This window comes from Elephantulus edwardii, unplaced genomic scaffold (genome assembly GCF_000299155.1).
Source record: "Elephantulus edwardii isolate Elephantulus edwardi_28Jun2011 unplaced genomic scaffold, EleEdw1.0 scaffold00104, whole genome shotgun sequence".
Taxonomy (NCBI): domain Eukaryota; kingdom Metazoa; phylum Chordata; class Mammalia; order Macroscelidea; family Macroscelididae; genus Elephantulus; species Elephantulus edwardii.
The window spans coordinates 12021978-12042914 of NW_006399854.1; the positions used below are offsets into that span (position 1 = coordinate 12021978).

General features: G+C 36.0%; 1 protein-coding gene across 1 annotated transcript in view; it reads left to right on the forward strand.

Annotated features, from left to right (window-relative positions):
* The window catches only part of LOC102844227, a 53014-nt gene that overhangs the window by 13544 nt on the left and 18533 nt on the right, over window positions 1-20937 (forward strand). Inside the window, exons 4-11 of the mRNA XM_006891834.1 lie at window positions 388-484; window positions 1116-1166; window positions 3539-3616; window positions 3798-3881; window positions 4712-4771; window positions 7509-7650; window positions 12465-12523; window positions 17424-17512. Of these exons, the coding sequence (XP_006891896.1) occupies window positions 388-484; window positions 1116-1166; window positions 3539-3616; window positions 3798-3881; window positions 4712-4771; window positions 7509-7650; window positions 12465-12523; window positions 17424-17512 (660 nt within the window). The remainder of the gene's footprint in view (window positions 1-387; window positions 485-1115; window positions 1167-3538; window positions 3617-3797; window positions 3882-4711; window positions 4772-7508; window positions 7651-12464; window positions 12524-17423; window positions 17513-20937) is intronic.

Genomic DNA, 20937 nt, shown 5'->3' on the forward strand with positions numbered 1-20937 from the left:
ATAAGGATAGGAAAGGATTCTGGGTTTTCCGGGTTTTACCTTGAAGACAGCAAATTATTTTACTTAACCACCACCCGCCTCATAGGAAGAAATATTCATTTTTTCCTGCAAAAAATAAATAAAAATATTCTCTCTTCCACGTGGTCATAATGATACCTGGATGTTGGAGACCTATTTTTTGAACATTACAGAGAAAAGAACTCTATAGATCACGAAGCTAAAACAAATGTTAGTTAGGGATGCAATTCTAGTTATAGAGCTCTCTTTGTCTGGTGGGACTCCAGTGACTTTTTGGATCCTTATAACTCCCATAGCTCTTGGACTGGTTGCAGAATATTAACATTAACCTAAAGGAAGCACAAATGTTTTATTATTTCTTCCTTTTAGTCTCCAGATCATGAGGCAAATCATGGCAGGAAAGGGAGCTGACAAATCCTCAGTTGTAGAGCTCATCAAGGAAGCAGAAGAAATGAAGCAGAACCTAGTAAGTTGTTGGTAGGCACTCCAGGAAACAGGATTCTCCATAGGGCTCAATGCTATTACTTTTGTCAGATGTTAAAACAAGACAGACTACCCGTCTCTACTATCTAATCTAGAAAGCCCAAAGTGCTCCAAAGGATTCAGGTAGAACATTGTGAAGAAAAAGAATTGACTAACAAAATATTTACTTTGGTTTTCTTTCATTTTTATCTAGGGGTAAAAGAAGAATATTAACTTTTCACATTTCAGAAAGTGTAGGAAATACCTACCAGAGTAAAAGAAGATAGTGTGCCTTGAAAGATTTTTAATTATTAAAAAAGTTAATATTAAAAAAGGATCTTAAAAATTAGAAATTTGTGGTTACTCAGAAAAAAATTACGGTGTGACTAGAACATCTAATGTGTGAGGAACTTATATTCTATTGGGATCATGCCACAATTCTCATAAAGTTATTCTTTAAAAAATTTACTAACATCCACATCAAACTTATCTCTTATGCACTTAGATTTCAGGAGAGGCCTAGTCTATTACATTCTTCTGTTATATATCTCTGTATTCTTTTCATATAAATACTTAGTAATTTCTTTCACACTCACTTCAATTTCTTGGTTTGGGTATTTTTATCTCTCCAACAGGAAAGGAAAAACAAGATGCTTCGGAAGGAAATGGAGATGTTATGGAGAAAGGTAAGCTTCCAAGAATATCTTGAAAGTATTGTTCTACAGAGCATAATGCAAAGGACCTCCTTTTCATTTGACCCCGTTCTTCTTTTTTCATGTCTCTACTTTCATCTGTGCCTCATTCCAATCCATTCTTTGTACAGTAGCCAAAATAATCTTTTAAAAATAATCAAATCATATCACCTTTCCAATTCAAGCCCTTATAGCTGTTTCTTATTGTGGCATATGCCCAATTTTCCAGCTTTCTCTCACAGTAGTCCTTCTCTTGCTTTCTATGCTATTATCATATTGGCATCCTTTTGGGTTTTTTCCAAACATGCTAAGCTCTTTTCTATCTCAAGGGCATTATTCTAGCTCTATTACCTTACCTGTAATACTTTTTCTCATGCCTGGCTCATTCTCATCTTTCAGGTTCCAGCTTAAATGTTAACTCCTTAGAGAAGCCCTCATTGTTTACTTCATTTAAAGTAGGCCATTTCTACCCTATCCCACTTTCTATCACAGACTCTATTAATGTTACCCACAGCACTTTTCATAGTATACAATTAGTGTTTTTCTATTATCATATGTATTTTTATTGATTATCTTCCTGATTCACCCCTAACCCCAAAATATAATCTCCAGTGATCTTTATTTCTGTTTCTCTCTGAATTCCTCACATCTAGCCCAATGCTAGGGAACACTGGTGGCCTAGTGGTAAGGAGTTGTGATGGCAACCCGAAGGAACAATGGTTCAGACCCACCTGCTGTTCCACAGGAGAAAGATAGGCATTCTCCACTTCTGTGAATAATTGCCTCCAAAAACCTGCCAGAAGGTCAGCTATGGTTCAGTTCCTACTGAAAAATAGGACAATGCTAGGAGTCCCTGGGTACTGTAAGCCATTAATGAGCTTGGTTGATAATCAAAAGGTTGGAAGTTCAAGTTCACATAGAGGTACTTAATCAAAAATACATGGTAATCAGTTGAATCAGAATCAGTCAGAACTGACCCATACCTGACCTTCCAGGAGGTTTTCAGAAGCAGTAGTTAGTATGGGAGAAGATTACCCATCTTTCTTCTGCTAAGTAGCTGGTAGATTTGAACCATCTGCCTTCAGGTTGGCAGCACAATTCCTCAAGTCACAGGGTTCAGATTGATTGCTAATAGGGTCATTAAGAATTGTACCTGAAAAAAAAAGTGTACCAAATTGGATGGCACCCAACAAGCAGCAGCAGCAGCAGCAGCAGCAGCAGCCAGCAGAGCTCGTCGTGTTCTACTTCTTATTAATCAGCCACTGAAGGCCCCATGGGGCACAGTTCTGCTCTGACACAGACAAGGGTGAGGGGTGGAGGGGGTGTCTCCATGAATTAGAATCAACTCTAAGGAAGCTGGTTTTAGGACAATACTTAGTACATAATAAAAAATCAGCAAATGTAAGTTCAGTGAACAAATACTTAGTTCTAATCTCTCTGTATTTTTCAACAAACACTGCTTTATTTAAGGAAAAAACGTCAGGGCTTTTTGTGGGGAAGCCAAGAGGAAAATATCTTTGTAAGCTAAGCCCTTGGGATGGGAGGGTTTTTGGTGGTGGTTTTTTTTGTGGTTTTGTGTTTTTTGTTTTTGTTTTTCACAAATTGCAGGACTGGAAGAGCAGATTGTGTCTTGTGATATTAACAGGTGTATGGTGTGATCTCTGACTACTATTTTTAATCTCACCTTTCCACAAATAATCAGCATACCATTTGAGCACTGTATTTTGTAGAGATCTGTTCCCTTAGTTAACAGCAGCAGGTAAAAATAAGCTCCATGAATTGCAATGTCTTAACTTGTAGTCTTGAGTTCTTGTTACAAGAAAAGTTTCAGCATAACTTTTCTATTGAAATCCAGTTTCTCTAGAGTTCCCAAAAATTTTATATGAGGGATATTCATATCTCATAGCTTGTAATCAACATTCTATACTCATATATTTTCAGAAAGAAATGGAGACTTGGCAGAATGCCTAGTGATTAAGAACACAAACTCAGAATCAGACCTGGCACACATTCTAGCTCTGTACTTCCATAGATGTATGACCCTAAATAAAAATCTTAGCCTCTTCAAGTCTTAGTCTTCTCATATGTGAAATGGAAAGAAAAATGGTTTTTCAAAGAGCTATGAGGATACCATGGGGGTGTTTCAAGTGTAGTTAGAGTAGTATCTGGCATACACTAGATCAGTTTTAGTTATTATAAAGTATGCTCAAGGGTATGCTCAAGGGTTAAAGCAGAGGACTCTGAGCACTCTCTGATAGGACACATTTCATGTCGGGCTCCGCAAAGATACTTGCTGGCAAGAACCGAAATCCTTGACCATATCTTACTTCTCACAAATTTAAACTTATCTAAATGTCTCTCTGTAGACATTTGAAAAAGAAGAATCCAGTGCTCAACCAAAAGCAACACAGATAAAAAACAAGACTGACTCGCAGGATGGAGAGGTAAGTGAACTGCATAGACTTAAAATTTGAAACTTGCTGATGCTGCACAGCTAAAAGTACACTATTGACAGCCAGGGGTGGCTTGAAGAGGAAAAAGGGTAGAAATAGGGTATTTTTAATTTGTTATCTGCATTTCTTTTCTGGGAGTACCTATTCTCTTAATTCTCTTCTTTCATACCAGGCTCCAAAAAGCCCTTCCTCAACTAGGAAGACCAGGAGTAACCCAGAGACACCGTGTACGGAGAAGGTGAAGGAAATAAGAAGGGTAATCATAGGGTCACACAATTTGATGGGTGGAGGGGCTGGGTAGATTAGGAAAGAGGAAAGATCAGTGTGAAAAATAGTATATAGGAGCTTTAGGAACTTTGTATGTAAACCAGTATATATATATAAAACTTGTCACCCTGAAAAATCTTTAAAAGTCTTCTATTAAAACTTTGGTTCTTAAAAAAAGAAAAAAGAAAGGTACTAAGAATATTTAACTGGCAGTGGAATTTTAGATGCTATATTAGAAGTATTTAATGAAACAGTAATCTACCTATGGTATGTTCTTGAATCAGTGAAAATTTTGTTATGCAACTCTATGAACATGGAGAAACGATGAAAATTATGCAAGTGTTCAGGTCTTTCGTTCATAGGGTGGCTATTAGTCATCTATGACTTGACGGCACTTAACAACAACAATAACAACTCATTTCCCATTTAAGTCTGAGTGACTGAAAATTTCTAATAAGTCATGTTAGCAAGGGTAGAGTGGGAGAAGCTATATTAATAATGACAATGCTGTAATAGCTATATGATGTCAGAATTCTTGAAAATTAATTTATAGGTATTATGCTGGTATACAGTTTCATAACCAACACATTTACAGAAAATGACCCTATTCATTTAGACTTTAGCTTTTGGAGAGTAGGCTGAATAGATGAGGTGGCCAGTAAGAGGACTACATAGGTGAAGCAATATTTAGTGAATAATTATCCTTAAGACACAAGCTCTATACCATCATAATGTTGCTGAAGAATTTTGAAATATACTGAAAAAACTGATTTCTTATTTCAATTTACTTTTACACCCAGATACTCTTTCTTCCACCAGGAAAAGCAACAAAGGAAAATGGAGTGGGTCAGGTATCGAGAACAAACCAACATCCTTGAGGTACTAAGGTCTTCCAAGACTGAACATTGGTGGCAATTTCACAAATTCATTCTTATGGGGCCCTTAACTTGGAAAATTATTGAAGGGCAGCAATTTCATGTTTCTTACAAACAATCCTTCCGCCATAGCAGCAGACTTTTGACCTTTTAGCTTAATATTTAAATCCAGTTTCCTCATCTGGATTAATAATTTAAGAAATACATCATGCAGAGATGGCTGGAGAGACTTAACTCTAGTTTTATCTTGGTAATTCAGAACAAATAACATATCTTTCTTAGGCTTTATTTTGTTCTATTTGAAACAGGGGAAATCATAGGTACTTTATGCTGAACTTTTAAAGATTGAACATATACTTGTAAGTAAACCAGTATAAATATATATTTAAAAAATAAAGATTGAACATATATGGTTAGGCTTTATACATATATGACAGCAGTCCAGTTATATTGCCAAGAGGACTGGGTAGAGGGGGAGGTAATTGTGCAACAATGAATAAATATGAAAAAAAAAGAACTTGGGGAGAGAGAAGGGAACAGGAGGGGATAAAATATTCAACAATGAATGAATGAATGAAAATCTAACTTTTCTGTAAACTTTTGTTAAAATCACAATTGTTGTTGTTATATGACATTGAGTCACCTGTGACTCACAGAGACCCTATTACAATAGCCCTAAACCCTGTTCTATCCCATGCCAATCTTATTGTCTCCGACACACCTACTCCCATTACCCCAGTGACTGAATCAATCCATCCATCAGGAGTCTTGCTCTTCTGCGCTGTCCCTCCACCCTCCCAAGCATGATGTCCCTCTCCAAGGACTGATCTCACCTTGCAACATGTCCAAAGTATGTCAAACAAAGCTTCAAAATCTGTGCCTCCAAGAAGCAGCCTGGCTTCGCCCTCTCCAGGACGAACTTGTTTGTTCTCCTAGCAGTCTATGATATATTCAATAACCCTATCCAGCACCACAGCTCAAAGGCACCAATTCTCCTTGTACCATCCCTAGTCATTGTCCAGCTTTCTGATGCATAGCAAGTAATTGCAAAGACCATGGCCTGTATGAGGCATACCTTATTCTCCAGATTGACATCGTTGCTCTTCAGTACTTTGGAGGGGTCCTTAACAGCAGACTTTCCCAATGTAATTCATCTTTTAATTTCCTGGCTGCTGGTGCCAAGACTGTTGATTGTAGAGCCAAGCAAACTGAACTATTAACAATCTCAATCTCTTCACCATCTATCATGATGCCGCCAATTGGCCCAGTGGTGAGAATCTTTGTTTTCTTGACATTGAGCTTCAATCCATATTGAAGGTTGCAGTCCTAGACCCTCTGCAACAAGCACTTCAAGTCCTCCTCAATTTCAGCAAGCAGTGTTGTCATCTGCATAACACAGATTGTTGGTGAGCCTACCTCCAATCCTGATGACACACTTCTCCTCATAGAGCCCAACCTCCTGGATAATCTGTTCCACATACAGATTGAAAACATATGGAGATAGGACACATCGTTGGCACACACCTTGCTTCATGGTCCAAGTATAGGTTTCACATGAACACAATCAAGTGTTCTGGGATTCCCATTCATTCTTCTCAGAGTTAGCCACAGTTTGTTGTGATTTACCCTGTCAAATGACTTAGCATAGTCAATGAAACACAGATAGATAGACATTCCTCTGGTACTCTCTGCTTTCAACCAACATCCATCTGACATTAGCTATAATATCCCTAGTACCACAGCCTCTTCTAAACCTAGCCTACACTGCAGGAAGTTCTCTGTTAATGTGCTGCTCCAGTTGGTTTTGGATAATCTTCGCAGAAGCTTGCTTGTATGCGATATCAATGATACTGTTGAATAATTTCCACACTCTGTCAGATCACCTTTCTTTGGAATGGGAACAAATATATAGCTCTTCCAGGAAGTTGGCCAGGCAGTTGTCCACCAGATTTCTTAGCACAAATTGGTTAGCACATCCAGGACAGCATCTGTTTGTTGAAGTATGTTGATAAGTACGCCATCACTTCTTCCTGCATCACCACTGGCTCTTGCTCATACGTTCTTTCATGAAATTCTTCTGTGTCCGCCAATTCCTTTTGGTACAATGACTGTATACTCTTTCCATCTTCTTTTAAAGCTTCCTAGATCATTTAATATTCTGCCCAATGCATCCTTAAGTATTGCAACTCAAGCCTTGAATTTTTTCTTCAGTTCCTTCAGTTTAAGATATGCTGAGCAAGTTCAGCCTTTTTTATTTTCCCACTCCAGCTCCTTGCACATTTTCTCCCCACACTGCCCTTGGGAATCTTCTGTTTAACTCCTTAATATCTTGATTTCTTCCCTTTGCTTTGGTTTCTTGGCACTCTAGTGCAATATTCAGAGTTTCTTCTGACATCCATTTTGGTCTTTTTAATTTTTTTTTCTCCTCTGTCTTTGTAATGAGCTTTTGCCTTCTTCTTGGATGATATTCTTGATATCCTCCCACAGCTCATCTGGTCTTGACTCATTAATGTTCAAGGCCTCAAATTTACTCCTGAGATGGTTTTTAAATTCAGTTGAGATAGACTCAAAGTCAAATTTGACAAAGGTCAAAACTTCAATTAAAATGAAAAATTTTATTTTAAAAAAGGATTAAACATGAGACGGATTATTTTTGTAACTTGTGAGTTTAAAAGGTTCATTTAACAGTAGATTTCAAGAAGTCAATACTATGAGTATTTTTCAAAAATATTCTCTTGCAGAATGACTCTCATGGTAAGGTGATTGAGCTGAAAATTGAAGCCTTGAAGAACTACCAGAAAGCCAATGACCTGAAATTATCATTGTACTTACAGCAGGATTTTGAGCCAAAACAAGCATTCTTAAGTCTTCCTGAGACTCAAGGTAGGCAGAGCAGCATAGGTGCAGACTTAGACTTTGGCTTGTTTTGTTTTACACCAGGGAAGTCATTACAGGTATAGTGATCTGTACACTGTTTGGCATATGGTTAAGCTAATGTTGGTGTTCTTATAATAAATTTCATCACTACATTTATTACTGTTCAGAAGGTTTTGTACAAAGGAAAGAATTCCCTCAAGGGGTAATTAAATTTTTCTTTTTTAAAATACTAGATAATTTCAACACTTCTAATGTTCTTCTGTCCTATTAAGTGGGAACCATTTCATAGCTGACCCTCCAACACATTTTTACTGGCTGAAAGTGCCCAGGAGGAGATTTCTCATTTTCTACCCTGGAGTCGCTAGTGGATTGGAACCATGTGCTTTTGTGTTGGCAGTTTAGCTCCTTATCACTAAGCATCCAGGGCTCTCTAATTTAAAGACTACTGTTGTTATGTGTCATCAAGTTGATGACTAACAACCCTATGAACAGTGGATCTGAACCTGCCCTACTTTGAGCCAACCGCACGGACTCTAACACACCTGCCCCAATTGCAATCCATTTTAAGGGCTAGATACTACATACTATACTATATATTATCTACTAAGCTTAGTACATGCAGCTGATATATATTTGGCACTCAATAAATTGTAAGCTTCTCTTATCCTGTATCTTTTTTCCTAGGAATTAGCTGTTTAATCTAATTAACCTTGTTGTAAAAGACTCTGTCACTTTAGAGCAGAAGGTCGAGGAGATAAACATCTGACCAATACAAATATATCTGTGAAGTGCCATGATTTCTCGCTAACAATACATGGCATCATTATTTGCCATACAAAAGAAAAGAAAAAAGAAACAAACCAACCAAAAAAAACCTCCAACCCCCAGGATCCCAAACCATACCAATCTCATACTTAATCATTGCTGTTGAGTGGTAAACAACGTGCTCTTGACTTTCCAGAATATTTTCAGAGGCTGTAAATCACAAGGGTGGAAATTTTCCATTTCTCTGCCCAACTGCTGATAGATCAGAACTTCTGGGTTAGCAGCACGATTTCCTAGGAACTATGTCACCAGAACCCTTATTTCCCCCTATTGTTTACTATAGAATATAGAAATAAAGTATTGATTTTTTTTAAGAAGGTGAAAGAATTCCTAAATTTTCAAGTATCTGTGAATCAGAACTGTGTATTTTAAAACAGGAAATGCACAGTGGAGTGTACTAGGGGTGGGGGATGCTGGGAGATTGTATACCAATGAAGGAATTTTTCTTTTACTTTTCAAAGAAAAGAGTGAACTGGGGGGGCAGGGATAAAATTGCAACAATGAATGAATGGAAATCCAAAATCTCTGTAAATGTTCATTAAAATTAACAAAATAAAATTTTTAAAAAGGCAATGAGAAATCATGAGTAAAGGATGAAAATGTTTTATTCGTATCAGTATATATTTACTTGTCAGTCTTATTTTTAAAAGGACTCAAAAACTTTTAAAAATACACAACCCATGTTGTTGTTGTTGTTATGTGCCATTGAGTCATTTGCAACTCATAGTGACGTTATGTACAAGAGCCCTAAATCCTGCTCTATCCTGTGTCAACCTTATTGTCTCTGACACACCTGACAATCATAACCTACTACACAGCATGAGAAAAACTTATCACTATGTTAATCACTCTATAAGGTATATAGTAGAGAAAAACCAACAAGTTCAAAGAACCAGATAAAACTTATTTTCTGTATTATTCCATAAAATAACTGTTAATGAATATGATTTCTCATGCCTGTTCCAGCTATAAACACTATGAATCTAAATGCATCACTTGTTTACTACATAATCCTTACACTAAAGAATTATGCTAACATTAATTTGTTCCATAATTAAGACCATTAATTTGTTCAGTAATTAAAACAAAACAAATAACCCAACATCTCTGATTTCAAAATAGGTTGACAGTCAGAATCTGCAATTCTGTAGTTGGCCCAGTAGGTGGTACCAACCACATCTAGGCTTCAGGTCCACAAAGCATGGTAATTTCAGAAGCATGAAATGCTGTGGGAGAGATTGACCTTCTTGTTGCCCTTTTGACAAAATGTGAAACATTAATAGGTCAAAGGTAAAAAAATAACAAATTTTACTTTTTTGTGCTATCCTTTATGACACCAAAGGCTCCCAATTTTGATTAGACATACTAAAGGTCATAGTCTACATAATCCTTACTCTATTGTCTGAACTAGTTTTCTCCACTGGAACAAATTCTACCTTCCCTCCACAAACTCTATGTATCATTGTTTCTTTCCACTACAGATAAATCAGATGACTGAGACACTCTATTAAAAACTGGTTTGGTCAATTGCACACAAGTTGGTGGGTTTTGGTTTTCAAGTTTAAGTACTTCATATAAAAATGGAATTTCACAAATCTGTTACTAAAGAAAGAGCGGAATGTCATTTTTGACACATCTCTCTGCAAATTAAAGTACAGAGGCTTCTGTTTTAAGAGTTTCCAAGTAGGAGGAGGATTTACCCCACTGCTCCTGGCCAAGAATCCCTCCTCCCACTGATCTGAGTACTGGTTGGCTGCATTGCAGTGGTGGTATCTGGGGCTTGGGTTGGCAAAACAAAATCTTCTGTTAATATTACTTTTGTACTTTAGACAATCTTAACTTGCACATTCCTTGAGACTCAGGGTGTAGCTTTACCAAGCCTTCTATGTTAGCATGGTGTATCATCTAGTCTCAGAGAAGAGAAAATTTTTTTCTTGGTGCTTACACCTAAGGTGAAGTCTTTCCTTTTGGCCTTCACAGAGACAGGTCATTTTTTAAGGGATTTACTTCCTCACTAGAGTCAAATTACAATTTCACACAGGTTCATGAACAGCCTTTGCTGTCTTTTGTAGAGTCAAGAGGGCAGTTTGTGGCCTTTTGCAGTCACCTATCTTAGAGAGAACAGGCACGAAGCAATTTTTAAATTCAGCTGCATTTCCCATCATATCTGCCAGTATTTAAAGGAGAAGTTTATCTTTCAGTAATAATATAACTGGTGATAAGACATTTGATTCTGACAGTCTTGCTTTTCTACCCTCCAATCCCCAACTCTTAGCATTTTTTTCAGTTATTTCAAGAAGAGATTGAAGGTTGGCTGTGACTATTATGCTATACTTATAAATTCAGAAAAAGCCCTGCGAGATGGGAAATGAATTCTCTTGAGATCTTATTTACTTTATAACTCCTGTTCTGAAAGCAAGTCGTCCTTCCTCCTTTAACCTTTACCACCTGCTTTAGCTAATTTTACTCTCCTGGTGGCTGAAATACACTTCAGTAGGGACTGCTGAAAGGAAAATAGCAGTGTCAGGTTAAAATACTGAAAGGCAGGGGTAGAACACACAACTACCTCAAGTTTAGGTCCTTGGTAAGTGTGATATTGCTCTCAAGTACCTGGCTTTTAAAGGTTTGAGGCAACCTGAATCTTCTGAATGTCAAAATGAGGATTACAGTATTAGTATATTATGAAGTTGCTCTCTAAATGAAATTATTACTTTAATATCCTATAAATGCCCTAGAAATCCTGGAGAGAAATATTATCTTTTTCGAAATATAAATTTTGAAGATTGAAAAGAAAGTAAGTTGTACCTTAATTAATACTATCATTATTTCAGTGAATGACAATGGATTCCTAACTGATTACAATGCATGCATCTCAGGAAAGCAGCAGGATGTCAAAGAGACTGTCACCATACTACCAAACAAAAAGAAACAAAAGAGACCCAGTTAAGTTTGAGTTTCAGATATACAATGGAGAATTATTTTTAGTAAAAATGTGTCCCCAAAATTGTACACAAACTTTACAAAAAATTATTTAACTGAATTTTAGATTTAATTGGATGTCTTGTAATTTCACCTGGCAACTTTAATCTTTGTCATTCTTGTTAAATTCCATTTAGTTGATTTCAATTCATGGTAACCTTAGGTATAGCAGAAGAAAACACCGGCCAGACCAGCACAGTCCTCAAAGTCATTGCTATGTCTGAGTCCATCGCTGCAAACATTAATCTAGGAACCTAACCTAGTACAGATTAACTGTTTTGGTTGTTAAGTGTTGTTGAATCAAATGGAACTCATAACTGATTCAAGCTGTCAATTACATGGGAGAAGATTGCTCATCTTTCTCCAGTGGAACATCAGGTAGATTCTAATCATGTGCCTTTGAATTGACATCCCAACTCCTGATCCACTGGACCACTAGAGCTCCCAAAAGATTAGCTAGAGAGCCTATGTAGTATCACACTATTCTTCTTGTCCATTTTTATTGCCTTCCTCCTTCCTGTCTATCTCAGTTTCTGCCAATCATTCTCTCTACCTACCTTCTTCTCTTCCTCAAACCTTTTTTCTTCTATTTGTTCTCACCTGTTCACAACTGACCTTACTTTTTAAAAAGCCATCGTGCAGAATATGTATCTGTATTATCTGAGGACTTAGAGGATTCATCATCACACTTTGTAATTTAAAAGTTGTACTAGAAGTATATTTCAGAGGCTCCAGTATGCTTTTCAGTCAGATATTATCCTCAAATTATTACATTTTTCCCTATGGAACAGATTTTCTCAACAGAAAAAAAGTTGTGCCACTCAAACTTTAAAAATAACATTTAATGGAGTCATTTTGTAAAATAACAATTAAAAATTTCACATCAATGCAAAAAACAGAGTCAGTCCTGCAGTGATACATTTATATAATACTGTGGTAAGTGTAAAAAGTCCTACAATTAAAAATAAAACATCTTTTCTCAAAGGAAACTCTTTTTCCCTAATGTTTCCCATCAGGTACCACAGGCAGTGCAACTAAAGACAGAGAAACCACAGGCAAAAATGAATTCAGTGTGGTGAGAAATTTCATTTTAAAAAATATGTGGGAGGTTTTTTAGATAGTGGGTATGTGTGTTTAGAATTCATTAGTTAAAATATATTATAATTTCACTTTCTTGGGAGTTCTGCAAAGTGAGAACCAGGGACAACTGAGTGAAACCTTGCCCAAGCCCTCACTATTTCTTTTGTGCTTTAGCTCCTTGTGTCAATCTTTCCCTTTGAAAGTATTCCTCTTTCCCTGACCTTACACTTTTCCAAACATGATGTCCTTTTCCAGGGATTGCTCCTTGTGGCAACATGCCCAAAGTATATGAAACCAAATTAAAAAGAGCACTCTGTTATACTTACTTCAAGATAGAGTTGTTCTTTCATTTGACTATCCATGGGATATTCAATACTCTTCAACCATGTCACAATTCAAAGACATCAATTCTTCTTCTTCTTCGATCTTCCTTGTTCACTGCCCCATTTTCACGTGCATATGAAATAACTGAAAATATCATGATTTAGGTTATGCATGCTTTAGTCTTTAAATTTATATCCTTGCAATTTAGTTTTTGAAAGACATCCATTATCTGATTTCCTGATTCTGCTTTCCCAAGTGTTACTTGTGGATCTAAGTAAAATGAAATTCTTCACTCTTTTCTCCATCTATTATGTTGTTATTTTTTTGCTCCTATGGTGAAAATTTTTGTTTTCTTTATGTTGAGTTATAATCCATACTGAAGGCTATATAGTCTTTGATCTTCTTTAGTATGTCATTCAAGTCCTCTTTGCTTTCAGCAGGTAAGGTTATATCATCTCAATATCAGAGGTGGCTGATGAGTCTTTCTCCAAATCTTATGCCACATTCTTCTTCACGTAGTCCAGCTTCATGTAGTCCGTTTCTTCATGTGTTTGTTTGCCATCTGAATGTTTGCCATCTGAATCTCAAAGTATTTGTTCAGCATATACATTGAATATGTATAGTGAAAAGATACAACCTTGACACACACACACACATTTTTTTTAAACCATGCAGTAATCCCATTCTCTTTGAATGACTGCTTCTTGATCTTTGCATAGGTTTCACAATGAAGTGTTTTGGAATATCTTTCTTTCCTATGTTACCTATAATTTATTATGATTAATAGAGCAATGCCTTTACATAATCATTAAAACCCAGATAAACATCTTCCTGGTCTTGTTTGCTTTTAGCCAAGATCCATCTGATGTCATTAATGATATTTGTTGTCCAAGATTCTATCATGCAATCATGCAGTCTTTTGGCTTCTTCTGAATCTACCTTTAATTTCTGACAGTTCTCCATTGATGTATTGTGCCAACCATTTTAAAAAAATCCTCAACAATATTTTACTTGAGTGTGATATTAATTATATTATTCAACAGTTTGGGCATTCTGTTGGTTCATCTTCTTTTTTCAGTGGGCTCAAATATGTGTCTATTCCAATTAGTTGGCTAAGAAGCTATCTTCCAGACTTCTTAAGCACAGTCTAGAGCTCCTGTATCTATATGTTGAAACTCCTTAGTTGACATTTTATTATTTCCTGGAGCCTTATTATTTTTGTCAGTGCTTTCAATATAGCCTGAACATCTTCTGTATCACTGGTTCTTGATCATATGCTACTTCCTGAAATGGCTTAAGGCCCACCAATTCTTTCCAGCACAGTGACTATCTGTGGTCTTTCCATTTCTTTGATATTTTCTGCACCATTCAATATCTGCTCATAGAATCCTTCAGTCTTGCAACCCAAGGCTTGAATTTGTTCATCAGTTCCTTTACCTTGAGAAATGCAGACCATGCTCTTTCTTTTTTATTTCTAACTTCAGATCTTTGTATATTTTATCATCTCTGCTTTGTCTTTAAGAAATCTTTGAAATCTCTGTTCAGCTGTCTTACTCCATCACTTCTTTTCACTTTAGTGTTTCTACATTCTAAAGCAAGTTTCAGAGTCTCTTCTGAGAATCATTTTGGTGCTTTATTTCTGCCTTTTTTAAAAAAAAATATTTTGCTTCTTTAATGTATAATGTCCTTGATGTCATCTCACAGTTTTTGTGGTCTTTGGTCATGAAAGTCCTATGCTTCAAATTTATTTATTAACAGTAATGGTATTATCATTAAATGCATTTTTGGTGTTATTTCAATTATGTTAGTTATTTAATTTTTCCCTCTGTTGCACATTTTCTCCCCCTCTCTCTTCCCCTTTCTCCAGCCCACCCCATAATGCACTCCTTGTTCCAGACTGTTCTCATACATATAATGCATAATCATATATTCCTTGTGGACAATTCTTTCCCTCATCTGTTCTAATGCAGTGCTCATTATCTAACCACTCTTTCCCCATTCCATCACCAACACACCCTCCACTCCCACCGATCCTATTTTATAACAGTGGTGTTATGCAGTATTTGTCCTTTTGTGGCTATTTCACTTAGCATAATATCCTTGAAAATTCCCCATGTTGTGAAATGTTTTACTATTTCATTGTTTTTTTCTATGCTGTGTAGTATTCCCTTATATGAGGGCACTATAGTTTTTCTATCCATTTGCTTATTGATGGGCACTTGGGTTGCTTCCATTTCTTTGCTATTATAAATAATTCCCCAATAAGCATGGGTGTGCATATATCTATTTGAGTTGTGGTTCTGGTTTCTTCAGGGTATATTTCCAGTAGAGGAATTGCTGAGTACAATGGTATTTCTATTTCCAAATTTTTGAGAAAGCACCAGATTTCCTTCCATAGTGGTTGTACCATTTTACATTTCACCAGCAGTGAATAAGCGTTCCAATCTCGCCAGCATTTGTTGTTTGCTAACCTGTTGAACATTGTTATTGCTGATGGGGTGAGCTGATATCTCATAGTTGTTTTGATTTTCTGACACCTAGGGACTTTGAACATTTCTTCATGTGTTTGTTTGCCATCTGAATGTCTTCTTTAGTGAAGTGTCTATTCATATCCTGTACCCACTTTGTTATTAGGCTGTTTATCTTTTTCTTGTTGAGGTGATGGAACATTCTAAAAATTTTAGATTTAAGTCTCTTACCATATATGCCACTGCCAAATATTTTTCCCAGTATGTGGGTTTCTTTCCTACCCTGTTGGAGAAATGTCTATATGGGCATAGGGATTTGATTCTTAGAAGGTCACATTCATCTACTTTATTTTCTCGTGGTGCAGGTTTAAATCTTCAGATGGTTTCTAAATTCATATGGAATATACTTAAGGTAATATTTGTTTTTATATTTAGGTTTGTTTTTATTTTTCATCTTCAATTTGAATTTCCACATGGACAAACGTTTATTCCACATTTGTGCTCTACCCTTCTTTTAATTGCTGATATTGAGGATCTCCACCATATCTTTACACAGACATGGTCTATTTGATTCCTGTAATCCACCAGGTCATGTGTATTAGTTGTCATTTATGTTTTCTAAAGGTACATGCAATGACTAAGGTATTGGTCATACAAAATTCTACCATGCAACCTCCAGACTAATTTCTGTGATTCTTGTTAAATGCCATCAAGTTGAGCATCACTCATAGAAATATCATGAACAACAGATTTCAACTCTATCTTATCCTGCACCATCCTCATCATCCCCAACACCATCCTCATCATCCCCAAGACATTTGAATCCATTTCTGCAGACACCATTTCAATCCATGTCATTGAAGGTCTTCCTCCCCTTAATTGACCCTCTGCCTTTCCAAGTGTGCTGTCTTTTTCCAAGGAACAGCATCTAACAACATGTCCAAAATATGTGAGGCAAACTTCATCAACTTTGCTGCCATGGAACATTTTGCTGCATTTTTTCCACAATATATGTTTGGGTTTTTAGCAACCCATGGGATATTCAGGACCCTTCTCCAACATCACAACTCAAATGCATTGATTCTTCTCCTGGAATCCTTATTCATTATCCAGCTCTCTGATGCATAGCAAGTTATTTAAAATACTGTGACTTGAATCAGGCACATCTGAGTCTTTAGATTGGCATCACTCATCATTACTATGATCGATTTTATTTTCCACCTACCAATCTTTATTTTTTAGCTTTTGTGTTCCAATCATCAGTGGTTATTAATGCATCTTGATTATTTACTTGATCATTTTGAGCCTACAGAAATTAGTATAAATTCTTCCTCTTCATCTTTTGCTTTAGTAGTTAGTGTGAAAACTGGACTTACCACCATAATAACACGCCTTCCTTGTAGGTGCATGGACATTATCTTATTACAGGCAGCACTGTACTTCAGTATAGATCTTGAAATATTAATTTTGATGATAAATGTGACACCATTCATTGTCATTGCCAGTAGAACAGGCCATATGAGTGTTCAATTAGAAAGTACCAGTATCAGTCCACTTCAATTCACTGAGGATTAGGATATTGATCTTTATGTTTTCCATTTCATTTTTGGCAACTTCAAATTTTCATAAATGAATTCTTTTATACATTCCATGTTCTAATTATTAATGAATGTTTGCAGCTGTTCCTCTTCATTTTGAGTGATGCCATATAAACAAACGAAGCCCCTTCACTGGCTCAAACTGTTACTCCATCCAAGTCATTAGATATAGATTCTTCTTTGAGGAGGCAGCTCTTCCCAATCATATTTTAAGTGTTTTCCAATATGAGGACCTCATCTTCAGACACACTATATCAGCAATGCTTCATTGCTATTTATTGGGTTATTAAGGGCCCATTATTTCAGAAGTGAATGGCCAGTCCTGCTTCCCACCTAGTCTGTAAACTCCACCAAAAACTGTCTACCATAGATGATCCTGCTAGTATTTGAAATATCAGTGGCACAGTTTTGAGTAACATTAAAGCCACCAGCATTCAACAAACTGACAAATGAATGATAGCTCAATGTTTTAATTGTCTTTTTCTCCCCCTCTCCTCTGTCTTAGAGAAATCTGGAATCAAACACCAACACAGGACATCAAGGAACGAAAGTAAATCAGTGTGATGATGTAGGAGAGAGGCTCTTTGTTCTCAGGTCACTGCCAGATGAAGCTCTGAAATATTAGGATGCTTTCACAACATTTGCTTTGGACAGATTTAAAGACGAGGCATGGCCATTTGTGTTCATTAAAATCTCTCAAACCTTTGTTTTAATGCTACTCTCTTTTCTCCCTACAGAATCTGGTGGAAATGTTACTTAGATGGTTGTTCTTAAGGATCTCAGGAATGTAGTCATTTAAAGATTGTAAATAATTTATTTTGATGTTTGTGAATTTGAAAATACCATATTTGAGTCCATTAATGTTGCTAACAAGTTCATGAAAAAAGTTCCTCTCTATGTATGAAACATTTGATTCTGGGAATATCCACCAATGGCAAATGAGAAGGCAGGAAGGAATTGTATGCTATACCATCCCTGGGTAAGGCAAACACTGTACTCAGCTACTAACCTGAACAGTGATAGCTTGATCCAACCAAACATTAGTGTGGAAGATAAGCCTGGCAGTCAGCACCTCAAGGACTACATCCAGGAGAACCGTATGAAGCAGTTTCCACTTTGGAACACACAGTGTTCACGTGACTCAATTGCAACTGGTTTAGAGTCCTTTTACTCTCTTATCAACCATATCCATCTGCCTTGTTGGCTCTGTATCCACTAAACCTATTTGATCTGTTTGCTGAGTTAATAAATCAGGAAATTGGACATATGAAGAAGAATGTAACAAGAGGATTGGAGGAAAAGATATCTTCCTAGGAAATTAGAGGATCAGTGAAAGAAAGCCTCAATGAGATGGAGTGACACAGTGACACTACAACAATCTTGAACATTGCAGAGATTGTGTGGATGGCACAGAGCAGGGAAATGATCTGTTGCTCATAGGGTTGCAATGAGTCACAGACAACTTGATGATACCAACTGCCAGTCAACCATACTGTGAGAGGTACAAAGAGTAGGGATAGAAAATCTATACTAATTGATTCACTATACTACACTGACTTCCACCTCCATGGCACTATAAGTTAACAGGTGAGCTGTCTTCATGGATCTCTGCATTTTGGTAAATATATGACCTAGATATTTTTGTGAGTTAAAAACCAACATATTTAGTCAACATAACCATGGTTAATAAGGTCAGAGTCAGGCTACTGAAACTCCCAAGAAACTTGCTGATAAATTAAGTATTAATTTAAATTACACCAAGGGCTACATCTTCCAGTGCTGTTTAAATAAGTCACCATTTAGGGCATTCTCATCTTAGAATCCAGTTATTAGTGAAACAGAATAAGTTATGATTCAGTATTAGTAAAATTGAAAAAATCACAATTACCATTTAATTTATACTCAAAATATTCCAGTTATGCTTGTCTAAGAAAAAAATTTCCAATATCTTTGATTATACTTATGATATATTATTTCATTTTGAGGCCAGACAAGAAAAACACCCTGTCCTATCAGCAATATATTTACAATCATAACTTTTGTGTAATGTTCTTAAGACTTATTTTGTTTATTTCACCTCAACTTTCTAGATATTTAGAGGGTATCTGCCACACTATTACTTAAATGAAATAATGGCAATAGGAGCCCAATATTTTCATCACTAGTTTAGAGTTAAAATCATTAGAACAGCAAGTGACAGTAAAGGAACTTTTTGCTTTATATTCTTAGCTCCAGGCAGGAAAATGGCTTTAGTGTTTGTGTGACCTATAGGTACCTTTGGTGGTACAACTTCTTTTACTGATAGAAGTTTCTGAAATCTGTTAAAGGCCAAAGCAAATTTCTAACAGCAACTTTGACAACTTTGGAGGAACCTGCACTGCTAGCAATTCAAAGTCCGTATTACTTCATATGTTCTGTATTTAGTAAGCAAATATATTATGAAATAGGAAGAGATCAAGATTCTATGTTGGGAAGGGAGACTTGCTCTGCAACCAATCAATCCCACAGCAGGAGGCACACAGGCAGATAAACATGAAATGTAATTATTACATGGCAAAATAAGATTTTTCAGGGCAACTGAAAAAAAATCCATCTTCTCTGCTTCTTACACAAATTCACTTAATGGTTCCTAACATTTTAAAATTTTTACTTAAGTTCATTTTAAGCATAAAACACTACATGAGCATTGCTGTAAACCACATGTGTCCTGATTATTAGTCAATTTTGAGTAAAATGAAATTATTTTAACAAAATTATTTCCATTTTGTACATTGCTTTTAAAGAGACAAAAAGTACTTTTTTCTCCCTGAGGAATCTGGGCTTTCAGCTATGCTTAGTTACATAAAGATCACTAATAATGTAAGAAAAACAATGATGTTTTTAATGTTTTTTTTAAAAAGTTAAATTAAACTCCATACATGTCCATTTTTAAGTTGGGGCTATCTTTCCTTATATATAATTAATTCTAAAAATGGAAGACTACATAGATATAGCCTTTTTAAGAAATCAAATAGATTATAGGAACTTAATAATACTTTTCCATTTAATAAATCTCACTTTCCTTTTATGTATTTAATAAGCCTTTCATTTGCTAGGAAATACCATCTTACTTCCATATATATCTTTGAATTAAAGAGGGAGTGAAAGCAATGCTTCATTTGTTTCATTGGTTGTTTTAAAGAAATTAAACTTGTTTTGTTTCTGGTTGTTTTATTTCACCAGGTAAGCAATGATATAAGTAAGTAGTTTGTACATTTGCAAATTGTGAGAACACACTTAGTGTGTTCTGTCTATCAACAAATGAATATTCATATATTCACCTGTGTAGGTGATATTAAAGGTATAAATTTATATCTTATAAAAGGTATAATCCTCAAAAAATGGCAATGTTGAAAACTGATGGAGAAAGAGCAGAGGGAACTCTGGTAATACAGTTCATACTAAGGTCTCCAATTTAGCATATATTTATTTATATTAATATATATACAATATTTATACACACACACAGACACAAACACACACACACACACACACACACACACACACACACACACACATAATACCCACATCCATTGGGCTTCGGACTTAGTTCAATTTATTAGGTGTATAGCTAATCCCTTACCCTCTGGGCTAGGACATAGCCCAGGCATAACCAATAATAAAATGACATTTCCCTCACCTTAATAGTTGAGTAATGGAAACATAACTTAAGTCTACAGTTTTCCAAATCAAAGTCTTGGCACATTTCTAAATGCTAAAAATTACTGAAGACTCCAAAACTATTTTATTTATACAAAGGAAGAGGAACAGTTGTAAGCAGACATTGGTGACTGGGACATGGAATGTGAGAACCATGAATGTAGGAAAATTAGATATTGTTAAGGAAGAAATGGAACACATAAATATTGACATACTAGGCACTGGGGAGATGAGATGGACTGGCATGGGACATTTTGAGTCAGATGACCATATGATATATTACTCTGGAGATGAAAAGGTGAGGAAAAATGGAGTTGCTT